Raw genomic sequence first — 14,333 nt, 5'->3', positions numbered from 1 at the left:
CAAAATCGGCTATTTAAAAATTACTGAAATTTATGCATATTTATGCACAGGTTAACTTGAATCCAGAATTCGGTATTTTCCTCACCATGAACCCAGGCTATGCTGGAAGACAGGAACTCCCTGAAAATCTGAAAATTCATTTCCGCAACGTTGCTATGATGGTGCCTGATCGTCAAATCATTATTAGGTGTGTGTCAAGTATTTGTCTCCTCTAACTAATATCTTTAGAACTCGTATTTAATAATAGGCTATATTGTATGCTTGTTTTCTGTATCAGGGTTAAGCTAGCTGCGGTAGGATTTATCGATAATATTGTGCTTGCTCGCAAGTTTTACATTCTGTACAAGCTGTGTGAAGAACAACTTACCAAGCAGGTAACATCAAGTAAAACCTAATTACACCTTTTGTAAGAAAATAATGACTACTATCAATCAACATAAGCTTTAGAAGGAAGACTTTAATTTTTCACTGAAAATAATCTTTGACGGATTAGGTTCATTATGACTTCGGCTTGCGTAACATCTTATCCGTACTACGGACACTTGGAGCTGCCAAGCGAGCCAACCCTGACGACACGGAGAACATGACTGTGATGAGAGTGCTGAGGGACATGAATCTTTCTAAACTTATCGATGAAGATGAGCCACTGTTTTTATCACTGATTGGCGATTTGTTTCCCGGTGAGCAGATTTTTTAAAATTCGGTTGTTTTTCCTAAGTTATAATGTCACGGAAATCCATTATCTAATTCCACTGACTGTGTCTTGTAATCTAAAGCTTTCTACTGACAGGCATTACTCTCGACAAGGGAGGCTATCCGGATTTGGAGGCTGCCATCAAGAACAGGGTAGAAGAGACCGGATTGGTGCATCATCCGCCATGGGTGCTCAAAGTGATCCAGTTGTTTGAAACACAGCGTGTCAGGCATGGCATGATGGCACTCGGACCGAGTGGTGGAGGAAAAACAAGTTGTATTCACATTCTTATGAAAGCGATGACTGGTGAGGTCAAAATATCATCCGTTCGAATTTATAACTGCTATGTGAAGCATTTATAATCGCTTGGGGAGCGTAGGCTTAGTGCTAACCAGTTAAAAGATAGTAAGAAAATCCTTGAAGATCCACCCCATTGCAATTTTACTAATACAAGTGTTTATGTGATTTAAATCGTAAGTAAATGTACACATGTTTTGATGTGTGCAGACTGTGGCCAACCTCATCGGGAGATGAGAATGAATCCAAAAGCAATTACAGCTCCTCAGATGTTTGGAAGATTGGATGTTGCAACCAATGACTGGACGGATGGAATCTTCAGCACACTATGGAGGAGGACACTGCGTGCTAAAAAGGGCGAACACGTTTGGCTTGTTCTGGATGGACCGGTAGATACAATTTGGATAGAAAACTTGAACAGGTATTGACCGAAATTAAAAAGACATCGGTTGCCAAAAATATGTGTTCTGTATATTAAGAAATTTTAAGATGATGTCTGAAGACCCAGTATCTTACAAGTTACATCGTTACTGTAGCATACTACATTTTAAAGTCAGTTATACTTACCACAGAATACACTACTAATCTAACTTTTGCGTTCAGTGTGCTGGATGACAACAAAACCCTGACCTTGGCAAATGGTGACAGAATCCCGATGGCTCCTAATTGTAAAATTATCTTCGAACCCCACAACATTGATAACGCTTCACCTGCAACGGTTTCCAGAAACGGAATGGTCTTTATGAGCTCCTCTGTTTTGGACTGGAGTCCGATATTGCAGGCCTGGCTCAAAACAAGGCCAGAAAGCGAGGCAGAGGTATCAGCATACTCTTCGGTTCTGTTGAATACAAGAGCTTTTTTCATTAATTATTTACGTTAGCAATTGTGTTCGGTCTTTAGATTTATCTTTAAACAACTTCAACGTTTGACTTAACTTTACTTACTTCCTTGCTTGTTTATTAACAGTATACGTTACAGATTATATGGAGACTCTTTGAAAGATGTTTTGCAGTGATTTATAGATACGCAGTTCAAAATCTTATTTTCAAAATGGATGTCCTGGAAGCCTTCATCATTCGACAATGTATAGGTAAAAAGTGTTTCTCGTTCTCGTTTAGCGAGTGTACGATTTGCCAGCAACTTCAACATTTCCTCGTATATTTAACGTAGCATCTATACGCTTTGCCAAGTACTCTTTATGTTGCAGTGTTGATGGATGGATTGGTTCTGCACGAAAAGCGAGATACTTCACAGGATCAACTTAACAAAATATTTGTTTTTACTTTAATGTGGAGTATTGGAGCTTTGTTGGAGCTGGATGACAGACGAAAATTGCAAACTTTTATGACTGGTAATCTTTGCAGTTTGTCTTTCGGAGGAATCATAAGACTCTAAATACCGTTTCAAATACACTTGCTATCGTTTAAGAATAACTTAGCAACAAATAAAAAGTTCATTGTTGATTGATGTTTGTTATTTTCTGAACACTGACGTCATTTATTTCTCTTTAGAAACTGAAGGATTAGATCTAAGTCTTCCTGAGGTGGCAGTTGACGCGGAAGACACTATCTTCGATTATCTTGTTGATGAAGAAGGAAAATGGGCCCATTGGGCTACAAGGGTTGCAGGCAAGCATTTTTTGTTGTCTTATTTTTTGCTTAAGCACCTCTATTACTTTTTTATCATTATATATAAAAAGGAACTGTCTATTTTTCTCATTTTAAGATTATCATTATCCACCTGATTCCACTCCGGAATATGGTTCCATATTGGTTCCCAATGTTGATAATGTTCGTGCTGATTTCCTCATTAGAGCATGTGCCAAGCAAGGCAAAGGTGTTCTCTTGATTGGCGAGCAGGTATAAGCGCCACATCTAAAATACTTTAACGCTTTAGATGTTACTGTTTTGTATCGTACACGTTCTGCAAAACCATGGGAATATTTTAGGGTACCGCCAAAACTGTGATGGTCAAGGGTTTTCTGTCTTCCCACAACCCGGAGGAGCATCTCTCAAAGAACATGAACTTCTCAAGTGCAACAACTCCCATGATGTTCCAGGTGTTTAAATGAAATCGATTACCGTGAAAGTTTTTTTTTATTCATCTTTTATTATATCTTTTGAATCATATCATTTCCTGAACGTTTCATTACGATTTTCTTATTTTTTGCCTTACAGAGGACCATAGAAAGCTACGTTGAAAAGAGGATGGGTAGCACTTATGGACCTCCGGCTGGTAAGAAAATGACAGTTTTCGTGGATGACATAAACATGCCCGTCATCAACGAATGGGGTGACCAGGTAAGACTAGTAATTGAAATGAAAGCAGATGCGCTCCTATAGCGATGTAATGCCATGTTATGCCATGTTACGGCTAATATTTCTCACATCTCTCTCAATCATTTTTTTGCAATTTACTCTACGCGTATAGATCACCAACGAAATTGTCAGGCAGCTATTAGAAAACAATGGTTTTTACAACTTGGACAAACCTGGTGATTTTACCAACATAGAGGACATGCAGGTAAGCAAGCTCTCCACCGCCCAGGAAAAAAATTCTCGCTTAACTCATCATACTTAGACCCCACATACTTAAATTATTGTGTACAGTTCATTGCTGCCATGATTCATCCTGGAGGTGGTCGAAACGATATTCCACAACGTCTTAAGCGGCAGTTTGCAATCTTCAACTGCACTTTGCCTTCCAACCCATCCATTGACAAAATATTTGGAGTGATTGGATGCGGTCATTTCTGTGCCGAGAGGGGATTTTCGGTGAGTATGAATTATATTTGTTCAAAGAGGTAATGCGTTGTCGTCCGTATCGTACAATGACATAGTTTTTGCAAGCCCATTAACGTCGGATTTGGGTTGCTGGTAGGGTGTTAAACCCTGTTTTACATTTCCCGTTGTTGCTAATATATGTTCCTTTGATGTTAGAAGGATATCATAAATCTACTTGAACGGCTGGTACCACTAACTCGAAAACTATGGCAAACTACAAAGACGAAAATGCTTCCAACTCCTGCAAAGTTCCATTACGTTTTTAACTTACGTGATCTCAGCAGAATCTGGCAGGTATTGAAACATAAAATTTTCCATGGCCTTCAACGCTTTATTGCCAGAAATATTTAACCTTCTTGGTTTTATAGGGTATGCTGAAAGCTCTCAGTGAAGTGGTGGATTCAAAGTCTAAACTGATGCAGCTTTGGAAGCACGAATGCACAAGAGTTATCTCAGATAGGTTCACCAATCAAGACGACAGGAACTGGTAACGCTTCCGTTTGGTCACTAGCAATAGGTTTCCAAGGAATAAGTCAGAGAAAACGTTTTTTGTCATTTGTAGGTTTGACAAGTCAATGACTGCAGTCGCGTCAATGGAACTGGGCCAGGAATACGGTTCCATGGTCGAATGTGAGCCTTACTTTGTTGACTTCCTTCGAGAACCGCCTGAGCCAACTGGAGACGAACCAGACGATTTTGATTTCTCTGCGCCCAAAATTTACGACCCTATTCCGTCTTTTGAATTTCTGGAGGAGAAACTGGCATCGTAAGTTACACTATTTGTCATATCCAAATTGGACGAAGGAATATTAAGGAGGATTGGTAATAGGCGTTATACTATATTACTTCAGAATTTTATGTGATGACAATTTATTGCAACGACAGGTTGGTGAATAACAAATAATCCTAAATATTCTGTTTTGATTGTCTTATAGTTACATGGAACAAATGAACGAAACGATTCGAGGATCAAAGATGGATTTGGTTTTCTTCCGTGATGCGATGATTCATCTCATGAAAATATCAAGGATAATTGGAACACCCAGAGGCAACGCTCTTCTTGTCGGTGTTGGAGGTTGGTTAAATGTCTTTACTTCCTGACCATAATTTTTCCAGATAAAAATTTACAAATTGTAATCCAGGATCTGGAAAACAAAGTCTTACAAAGTTAGCGTCGTTTATTGCTGGATACTCGACTTTCCAAATCACATTGTCAAGGTCATACAACACTGGAAATTTAATGGACGACTTGAAGATCTTGTATCGAAATGCCGGATTACACGTAAGAGCCTGATCGTGATGTTGGGTCGTTTTACATACGATTGTACGATACAAATTTGTAGTTTTTGCAAGTTTTTTCGACCTTTTGCTTTTGCTTTTATAAACTGATAAAACTGAAGCTTTTATTTTTTTCTACTTACCTAACAGGGGAAGGGAGTTACGTTTATATTCACGGACAATGAGATCAAAGAAGAATCTTTTCTTGAGTACATGAACAACGTTCTATCGTCCGGGGAAGTACCAAATCTGTTTGCTAGAGATGAGATGGACGAAATTCTGCAGGTAATAAACCGAAAGTTTGTACAGCGTAAATAAAACATTCATCCACGACTGCGTGTAATGACACTATCAATTTTTCTCTGGCCACAGGAACTCATACCAATAATGAAAAAAGAATTTCCTCGACGACCGCCGACCAACGAGAATCTCTATGATTACTTCATGACTAGAGTTCGGCAATACCTTCACGTTGTGCTATGCTTCTCTCCAGTCGGTCAGTATAGCCTACGCCCCTGCTTAAAATACATATTAAGAAGAATTTGATGAAAGAAAAATTTTAGACTAGGTAAATTGTCAACATATTCATCTTTCCATTTGCAGGAGAAAAATTTCGGAATCGCTCACTCAAGTTCCCCGCCTTGATATCAGGCTGCACCATGGATTGGTTCCAGCGATGGCCCAAGGACGCATTGATTGCCGTATCCACACATTTTCTGCACGCCTATGAGATCAAGTGCTCAGCTGTAGTTAAGAAACAGGTAGAATGGAGTTGCTAAGTTGAATCTATTTTGCTTATAGGCCTATATGCAAAACAGCGGACTCCGGACTAGACTGGGTACAACTCATTTAATGTTTCTATTTAATTTTTTTTCTAGTTATGTATTCGAATTATTTTGATAATCAGGTGCAAGAGGCGATGGGAACATATCACGATGAAGTGGCAATCACGTGCAATGATTATTTCCAACGGTTCAGAAGATCCACGCACGTCACACCGAAGTCCTACTTGTCATTCATACAGGTTTGTAGAAAATGGATTCAGTGATTCTTTTACCGTTTCGTAGGTTGCATAATATCGCATTGCTATACCAGACCTTCCTACTGCTTTACACAATCGTAATAAATTTACAGAAATGTAACTATGATGCCGACGTATCAGTAATTTTGTTGGCAAAAAGTATGCTGTCGCCATCGGTATTCTAGTTTGATATGTAATTATATTTTAACAGGGTTATAAGGAAATCTACACTCAGAAAGAAACAGAGCTAAACGAACAAGCCAATCGCATGCAAATGGGCTTGGAAAAGCTGCAAGAGGCCGGTCGTTCCGTGCAAATTTTAAGTGAAGAACTCGTTGAGAAGGAGAAAGAGCTTGAAGTTGCTAATCGACACGCACAAAAGATTCTAGAAGAGGTACGTAACCGCAACAAGAATCTGCAGAAGACAACACTTTTGCTTCCGTAAATGAATCAAAGCAAGAACTAACGATCATGTTGACCAGCGTTAATTGTGCTTTGCAGGTTACAAGCCAGGCCCAAGCAGCAGCAAAAGTGAAGCAAGAAGTTCAAAAAGTGAAAGATAAAGCGCAGCATATCGTTGATGCGATAGCAGTTGATAAGGTTAAAGCTGAAGAGAAACTACTTGAGGCAAAACCGGCTCTGGAACAGGCCGAAAATGCCCTGAAGACGATTCAACCTGCAGATATAGCTACTGTTAGACGGTAAACTGTGTGATTTCAAAATTTAATTTAAAGATGTCATCAATGTTTTGGATACTTTTTACAAGTTTGAGGTTAATGACACTCGATACTATGGTGTACTTACAGAAACATTTCATTTAACCCTGGCACTTATAAATGTTTAAAATTCAATGCTGAGTTTTTGTTCTCCAGGTTGGGTCACCCTCCAAACTTAATAATGAGGATCATGGACTGCGTTCTCATTCTTTTTCAGCGTCGATTGGACTCTGTGAGTGCTGATTCCGAGCGGCCAAACATAATTAAGCCGTCTTGGGGCGAAGCACTAAAGATGATGACTGAATCTGGTTTTCTCACGAAACTGCAGAACTTCAACAAGGATTCCATCAATGATGAAGTAAGTTTACTTGATTGCTTCACTCAATTTGTTAGTTGTTGTAAGAGACACATTTTGCATAAAACGGTTTTATAAATACGTCACTAGGGTTCTGCCTACACATTGCATATTTCTTGGCTTCATGATAGGTGGTAGGGCTCATGAAGCCTTACTTTGACGCACCAGATTACAACATGGACGTTGCTGCCCGGGTTTGTGGGAACGTTGCAGGACTTTGCTCTTGGACTCAAGCAATGGCGAATTTTTATGTCATTAACAAAGAAGTGCTTCCGCTTAAGGCTAATCTAGCCGTGCAGGTAAATACAAACCGAACTGATTGATTGATTTTCATGAATCTGTTTAGTATTTATACACAAACATCATTGTCAAAAAACATTGTCTTATTTTGTGATGTTGAGTTCAGTAAATAATGTTTTCCACAAGTGCGTCATTGACTTTATAATAATTGTGCTTTGTCGACTGCAGGAAGCTCGCTATAATACAGCTATGCAAGATCTTCAAGCTGCTGAGGAAGAACTGGCGGAAAAAAATCGGGAACTTGCCGTTGTTCAAGCGAGATACGATGCCGCCATGAAAGAAAAACAGGTAATGCGAATTTAGTCACCTTAAAAGCCTACATTTATATAGTTATCTTTCGTAAATACCCAACAACTTTGTCTTTTTACAAGCATACTATTGGAAAAATAAGACTGAGTTATCTCGTAAGTATTTGCTCGTATAGGTTTCTAACCAACATGTAATGCGCAACATATACATATATATAGTATAAATTTTTTCTATGTTGTTGCAAATACATGCAAACGTACAAATTAGTTTTACAGACAATACATAGCCTACTTGTACCTTAATAGACATGGCTTGTTTAACAGTGGAAATCTGCTTCTTGTCTGCAAGCTTAAAAATTACCATCTTGACCAATTTTTCCAGGAACTAACAGCTAGTGCTGAGGCATGTCGTCATAAAATGCAAACAGCAACCTCCCTAATAAGCGTTCTCGGTGGCGAAAAGGAGCGGTGGACGGCTCAAAGCAAAGAGTTCACTGCGCAGACAAGAAGATTGGTTGGAGACGTGCTTATGGCAACCGCCTTCCTTTCTTACGCTGGACCCTTTAACCAAGAATTCCGAGGTCTCCTTTTGGGAAGTGAGTTAGTATTGAAACGTTTGCTTGCAGTCATAATGGACACATGAAACAGGAACAAATTTCCGGTGCAAACTGCTGCTGTACGCACTTAGCGAAAACTCTTATAATAGATTATTATAAGATTTTCATTTTTGTTGATAGATTGGCAAAGTGAAATGAGAACCCGAAGGATACCATATAGCGACGGACTTAACCTGATTGACATGCTCGCCGACTCAGCCACCATCACCGAATGGAATTTACAGGTAGCAGATAGTTATGGGGCGATTAATCGGAAAATGAGCTTAAAGACATAAACAATAAATTAATTATTATCATAACCAATGCGTTATACTATCAGTTTTCCCACTAAGTTGTTTTGATCTTCGTATTAGGGACTGCCAAATGATGAGCTATCTATTCAAAACGGTATCATTGTAACGAAAGCTGCTCGTTATCCGCTACTCATTGATCCACAAGGACAGGGAAAGATTTGGATTAAAAACCGAGAGTCTAACAGCGAACTGCAGGTTAGTATGAGCAATTGACTGAATTCTCGTGAGTATTTGGACTTAAATGCGTTATAAATCACCATAGTTCAAGAATGACTTCCGAATGTTCTTTGTCAGTGCATGATGGAAAATCCTTTTAACAGCTTTAAGGTTACTTTGATAAATGTGAAAATTTATCAGCATTCAAATTCATTAGCTTACATCTTTGCATCACAAATACTTCCGAACTCATTTGGAGGATGCGCTTTCCATCGGACGTCCTCTTCTTATCGAGGATGTTGGCGAGGAGTTGGATCCGGCCTTAGATAATGTCTTGGATAAAAACTTTATCAAACTCGGAAGCACATTGAAGGTATGAGATCACTTTTCGACATTTTTAACAGATTAGAGTAAATACACTTAATCATTAGATTTTTCCATATGTGTGTATGTATAATTGTATATATATATATATAGTCTGCTCTTGCAAACTAGTTGATGTATTGCACTATATGGAATATAATAAAACAAAACTTCACTTGTGCTTGTCAGGTTAAAGTTGGTGATAAAGAAGTGGACGTCATGAAAGGATTTAAACTCTACATTACAACCAAGCTACCGAATCCAGCTTATACTCCCGAGATAAGCGCTAGAACATCCATCATCGACTTTACGGTCACAGTCAAGGGTCTTGAAGACCAGCTTCTTGGACGGGTCATCTTGACTGAGAAGCAGGTATAACGACAAGCGAATAAAAGGATTCGGCGCTTATGTTCTTTGTCACAAATGCATTTTCTTTATAAAACACACTCTAAAAAGTTCAAAAATTTTATCTTGCGGTATAGGAACTAGAAAAAGAAAGAAATGATCTTTTGAGCGGCGTCACACAAAACAAACGTAAAATGAAAGAACTTGAAGACAATTTGCTCTACCGTCTAACTTCTACCAAAGGAAGTTTGGTAGAAGACGAAAGCTTGCTCGGTGTTCTGCGGACAACCAAACATACTGCGGAAGAGGTTTTTAACCATACTAACTTTAGTCCAAACGAGCGCATAAACATTTCTCTTTTAATATATCTTCTTATGAATTTCAGGTCACGCTCAAACTTCAAACTGCAACCGAAACTGAAGTTCAAATAAATGCAGCTAGGGAAGAATATCGTCCAGTCGCCGCAAGAGGCAGCATACTGTATTTTTTGATTGTTGAGATGTCGATGGTAAACGTGATGTACCAGACCTCTTTGAAACAATTTCTTGGCCTCTTTGATCTCTCTCTGGATAAGTGAGTAACAATTTTAACAAGTTTTTAAAAAATCCAACTAAATAGAGTTTAAGGTTTATAGTTGGAATGTGTTTTTAAGAATCTAAAATTATTTAATAAGGACTGATATTGCTGTTTCTTAGGGCCCCAAAAAGTCCTATTACCAGCAAAAGGATTTCTAACATCATTACCGTGATGACGTATGAAGTGTTCCAGTACGCAGCACGCGGATATTACGAATCGCATAAAACACTCTTCACTCTCTTGATGGCCTTAAAGATTCAACTCACTTCTAAGGACATTAAGCACAGAGAATTCCTCACTTTCATTAAAGGTTAGTTTTTGAAGCCTTATAAGTCTTAGTAGAATAAAATAACAAAAACATGTTCACATTTTACCTGATGTTTCCAATTAGGTGGCGCTTCATTGGATCTGAACGCTTGTCCTCCAAAGCCATGCAAGTGGATCCTAGATATGACTTGGCTCAACTTGGTCGAGCTTTCAAAGCTTCAACACTTCAATGACATACTACGTCAGGTATGCATTGTTTTTCTCATTGCTTTTATGCCTTAGCATAGAAGCACATTTACTAACACCACTAACAAAAACTAACAATTACTTATCTTGTGCAGATTCAGAATAACGAGAGACAGTGGAAGCAATGGTTTGATAAGGAAGCTCCTGAAGATGCAGTGATACCTGATGGATACGATGTGTCCTTGAGGGTTTTTTACAGGCTGCTTTTAATTAGATGTTGGTGTCCTGATCGAACAATGGTGCAGGTAATATAAGAGGTCCACGATAGAAAATGATTTTTTTTCATGTTTTATAAGACACTATTACGTTAATATTATTTTTACAGAGCCGTAAATACATTGTGGAAACACTTGGCCCGGAATTTGCGGAGGGAGTGATCTTGGATCTGGAGAAAATGTGTAGCGAGAGTAATCCCAGGACTCCTATGATCTGCTTCCTCTCTATGGGATCGGATCCAACAATACAAATTGAGGCCTTGGCAAAGAAAATGAAAGTAGATTGCAAGGATGTGAGCATGGGACAAGGCCAAGAGGTTCACGCCAGAAGATTGCTACAGCACTCAATGACAAATGTAAGCTTAAGGATGTCAACAGTAATTGTTTGCTTTACACCATGCTTGCATGGTCATAAATTCACGATCCCTATTTTGGTAAAAAGTTTTTCGTGGCTTTGCATTTTCGTATAAATATGAGTTTGTTCCTTTTTCAATCTTAGATGAATTTCGCTTTTGCAGGGTGGATGGGCCTTGCTTCAAAATTGTCATTTGGCGTTGGAATTCTTGGAGGAGCTGCTGGATACTGTGACAGAAACGGAAGAAGTTGATCCTTCGTTCAGACTTTGGATCACAACTGAGGTTCATCCCAGGTTCCCGATCACTCTTCTTCAAACGTCAATCAAATTTACGAACGATCCGCCTCAGGGTTTGAAGGCAGGCTTGAAACGATCATATGCAGGTAGGTTTCATAAAACTATATTTCATATTTTAGCTTGTTTGTGAATTTCAACTTTACATGTTTTTAAGTATTGAGTGTTTTATCTAAGTGTATTACGTTTATTGCCTATTATTCTGCGTTTAGCAATCACACAAGATCAGCTTGAAGTGTCGAATATGCCACAATGGAAACCCATGCTATATGGCGTCGCTTTCTTGCACACAACCGTCCAAGAACGGCGGAAGTTTGGACCTATAGGCTGGAACATCCCGTACGAGTTTAATCAAGCAGACTTTAACGCCACTGTGCAATTCGTGCAGAATCATCTGGACGATATGGACATAAAGAAAGGGGTGTCTTGGAACACTGTCCGATACATGATAGGTATTGCTTCGAAAGCTTCATTGCTCTGAAACTCGACTAAGACGACGGCGTATACCTTATGACTGATAAACTTTAACCTTAAGGTGAAATCCAATATGGTGGACGAGTTACCGATGATTACGACAAGATCCTTCTAAACACATTTGCCAAAGTGTGGTTTGGTGATGCCATGCTGCAGTCTCACTTCAGATTTTACAAAGGTTATGTAATTCCTAGTTGCAAGACCGTGGCACAGTACTTGGATTATATACAGGTATGTATGTATTGAACAAAACAAAACAGCCATTTTGATTTTAAAGATATGTTGCTTGTAAACGAATAGTATAAGGCACGAAAAACCGACAGACATCGTCTAGAAATAATACCTTTGCTATTACCACGTCCAGTTTACTACAATTCTGGATTCATAGTAATGATTCCCTTTTGTTTCCTGTCAGGGTCTTCCAAGCACGGACACTCCTGAAGTTTTTGGGCTCCATCCTAATGCAGATATCACTTATCAAACTAAGAGCGCAAAGGACATTCTGGACACTATCTTGAGCATTCAACCCAAAGATAGCAGTTCCGGAACTGGAGAAACCAGGGAAGATGTTGCTTATCGCATGGCCGAAGATTTTTTGGAAAAACTTCCCGAGAATTACATTCCATATGAGGTGAGCATTTACTCATCTTTGCATATCTTCTGTAAATTTTATTCACACTTAGCATTCACAGAATATTTTATATCTTTGTTTCACGCTCAATTACCAGGTCAGGTCTCGTTTGAAAATATTGGGTGCTCTGCAGCCTATGAATATATTTTTACGTCAAGAAATTGATCGGATGCAAAAGGTAGAGCGTTTATTTATACTTAATATAGTTTTCCTAAAAAATATTCTTGCCTTTGCTGAACAAATGGATAAAACCAGGATTAAATGTAACTTGGTAAACAATCACTGCGGAAGATGTTTTATCGTTTTTCGCATTTTATTTTTGATATAGGTCATCAGCTTGGTGAGGCACACGCTTCTTGACCTGAAGCTTGCTATTGAAGGCACAATTATCATGAGCGAGAATCTGAGAGACGCCCTTGACTGCATGTATGATGGCAGAATACCCGCAAAATGGCTAAAGGTAAATTTCTGACGTTTTACTCAAGGTGACTATTATGAATAGTGGAGAGAGCTAATTCAAATAAATCCATTTAGGTGTCGTGGCCGTCAAGTACTTTGGGATTCTGGTTCACTGAACTGCTTGATCGTAATAGCCAATTCCGAACATGGTGTTTTGAAGGGCAGCCGAAATCGTTTTGGATGACTGGCTTCTTTAATCCCCAAGGGTTTTTAACTGCCATGAAGCAGGTATTTTTTATGTAATTTAATTACTAAAAGCTATACGCTTATTCATATACGAAAAAGCTTGAATGCTTGAATCCAACATGTACATTATAGGAAGTTACTCGAGCGCATAAGGGCTGGGCTCTGGACAGTGTTGTCCTCCATAATGACGTCACTAAGTTCACGTCCAGAGATGACGTCACTACTGCTCCGGAAGAAGGCGTGTACGTCTACGGTTTGTTTCTAGAAGGTGCAGCCTGGGACAAACGAAATCAAAAACTGACCGAGTCCAAGTCGAAAGTTCTCTTTGAACAAATGCCGATCATTCACATTGACGCCGTGCAAGGAGGTTAGTTGAATAGCATTTAGGCAGGTTTGTCTCAAAATAAAAGAAGTCACAAAAACAGAAAAATACAGTCTTAATTTCCATTTTGATCAAAATTTTGATTCTTTTTACGTGCAGACACCAAGCAGGAATCGAAGTCTTTCTACGGATGTCCCATTTACAAGAAGCCCTCTCGAACCGATCTCAATTACATTGCTCAGGTGGACCTCAAGACCGCAGTTAACCCCGATACTTGGGTTCTACGAGGCGTTGCCTTACTCTGTGATGTAAAATAAGCACCCTGCAATGGTTGTACGTTTATTTGAAATCGCCTTTAGCAGTAGGGTTCGCTTTCTTTTGTGTAACATAGCACTAGGAATATATTTTACCATTTCAAACATACACATTATAGATTTTGTAACCGCTTTATATCGGAATGCACATGTATTTATGCTTGCAAATTAGTTTAGTGTGACTTTTTACGTGCGAGACTGTGTGTATAGTATTGCTATCAGTTTTTTGATATTTAATGATAACTGTGATCAATAATGATGTAGTGTAATTTTTAGCATACAACGTTTATACGTATATTTTTAGCCTTCATATATATTTAACCAATGCAGTATTAAAATAAAGTCGTATAATTTTGCTCAAATATCACATTCATCATCATATTCACGTTCCGTTCATCGCATGGCATCATGTAGACTTCGGCAGTCACAGCCTTCCGTTTAGTGTGTCCTCTGTCAGTCGTTGAAGGCGTTTTAATTAGTCCACCACTGCGTGGGCAGCCGCGACTACGGTTGCCCTTGTTTGAGAGT

General features: G+C 38.9%; 1 protein-coding gene across 3 annotated transcripts in view; it reads left to right on the top strand.

The window, feature by feature from the left end:
* LOC143464607 (dynein axonemal heavy chain 5-like) overlaps positions 1 to 14,167 on the top strand; it is a 30,099-nt gene extending 15,932 nt beyond the window's left edge. For 2 of the 3 annotated variants that reach the window (XM_076962484.1, XM_076962486.1), the window contains exons 39-86: positions 51 to 187; positions 278 to 374; positions 494 to 680; positions 791 to 1,000; positions 1,202 to 1,412; positions 1,595 to 1,808; positions 1,970 to 2,081; positions 2,199 to 2,342; positions 2,503 to 2,619; positions 2,717 to 2,850; positions 2,940 to 3,050; positions 3,169 to 3,291; positions 3,422 to 3,514; positions 3,601 to 3,765; positions 3,931 to 4,068; positions 4,143 to 4,261; positions 4,337 to 4,540; positions 4,710 to 4,849; positions 4,917 to 5,056; positions 5,203 to 5,337; positions 5,425 to 5,548; positions 5,656 to 5,813; positions 5,960 to 6,076; positions 6,285 to 6,467; positions 6,575 to 6,774; positions 6,946 to 7,147; positions 7,276 to 7,443; positions 7,613 to 7,732; positions 8,075 to 8,288; positions 8,430 to 8,533; positions 8,663 to 8,797; positions 8,976 to 9,131; positions 9,311 to 9,493; positions 9,604 to 9,774; positions 9,852 to 10,039; positions 10,162 to 10,352; positions 10,434 to 10,555; positions 10,651 to 10,800; positions 10,881 to 11,126; positions 11,289 to 11,508; positions 11,632 to 11,871; positions 11,955 to 12,124; positions 12,309 to 12,524; positions 12,622 to 12,702; positions 12,853 to 12,984; positions 13,059 to 13,211; positions 13,302 to 13,536; positions 13,651 to 14,167. In XM_076962484.1, the coding sequence (XP_076818599.1) occupies positions 51 to 187; positions 278 to 374; positions 494 to 680; positions 791 to 1,000; positions 1,202 to 1,412; positions 1,595 to 1,808; positions 1,970 to 2,081; positions 2,199 to 2,342; positions 2,503 to 2,619; positions 2,717 to 2,850; positions 2,940 to 3,050; positions 3,169 to 3,291; positions 3,422 to 3,514; positions 3,601 to 3,765; positions 3,931 to 4,068; positions 4,143 to 4,261; positions 4,337 to 4,540; positions 4,710 to 4,849; positions 4,917 to 5,056; positions 5,203 to 5,337; positions 5,425 to 5,548; positions 5,656 to 5,813; positions 5,960 to 6,076; positions 6,285 to 6,467; positions 6,575 to 6,774; positions 6,946 to 7,147; positions 7,276 to 7,443; positions 7,613 to 7,732; positions 8,075 to 8,288; positions 8,430 to 8,533; positions 8,663 to 8,797; positions 8,976 to 9,131; positions 9,311 to 9,493; positions 9,604 to 9,774; positions 9,852 to 10,039; positions 10,162 to 10,352; positions 10,434 to 10,555; positions 10,651 to 10,800; positions 10,881 to 11,126; positions 11,289 to 11,508; positions 11,632 to 11,871; positions 11,955 to 12,124; positions 12,309 to 12,524; positions 12,622 to 12,702; positions 12,853 to 12,984; positions 13,059 to 13,211; positions 13,302 to 13,536; positions 13,651 to 13,808 (7,668 nt within the window). In that variant the 3' untranslated portion in view covers positions 13,809 to 14,167. The remainder of the gene's footprint in view (positions 1 to 50; positions 188 to 277; positions 375 to 493; positions 681 to 790; positions 1,001 to 1,201; positions 1,413 to 1,594; positions 1,809 to 1,969; positions 2,082 to 2,198; positions 2,343 to 2,502; positions 2,620 to 2,716; positions 2,851 to 2,939; positions 3,051 to 3,168; positions 3,292 to 3,421; positions 3,515 to 3,600; positions 3,766 to 3,930; positions 4,069 to 4,142; positions 4,262 to 4,336; positions 4,541 to 4,709; positions 4,850 to 4,916; positions 5,057 to 5,202; positions 5,338 to 5,424; positions 5,549 to 5,655; positions 5,814 to 5,959; positions 6,077 to 6,284; positions 6,468 to 6,574; positions 6,775 to 6,945; positions 7,148 to 7,275; positions 7,444 to 7,612; positions 7,733 to 8,074; positions 8,289 to 8,429; positions 8,534 to 8,662; positions 8,798 to 8,975; positions 9,132 to 9,310; positions 9,494 to 9,603; positions 9,775 to 9,851; positions 10,040 to 10,161; positions 10,353 to 10,433; positions 10,556 to 10,650; positions 10,801 to 10,880; positions 11,127 to 11,288; positions 11,509 to 11,631; positions 11,872 to 11,954; positions 12,125 to 12,308; positions 12,525 to 12,621; positions 12,703 to 12,852; positions 12,985 to 13,058; positions 13,212 to 13,301; positions 13,537 to 13,650) is intronic. The other variant, XM_076962485.1, reaches the window with a different exon arrangement.
* The last annotated feature ends 166 nt before the right edge of the window (positions 14,168 to 14,333 follow it).

The sequence above is a fragment of the Clavelina lepadiformis genome, chromosome 7 (genome assembly GCF_947623445.1).
Source record: "Clavelina lepadiformis chromosome 7, kaClaLepa1.1, whole genome shotgun sequence".
Classification (NCBI taxonomy): Eukaryota; Metazoa; Chordata; class Ascidiacea; order Aplousobranchia; family Clavelinidae; genus Clavelina; species Clavelina lepadiformis.
This window is presented reverse-complemented; position numbering and strand designations above follow the sequence as displayed.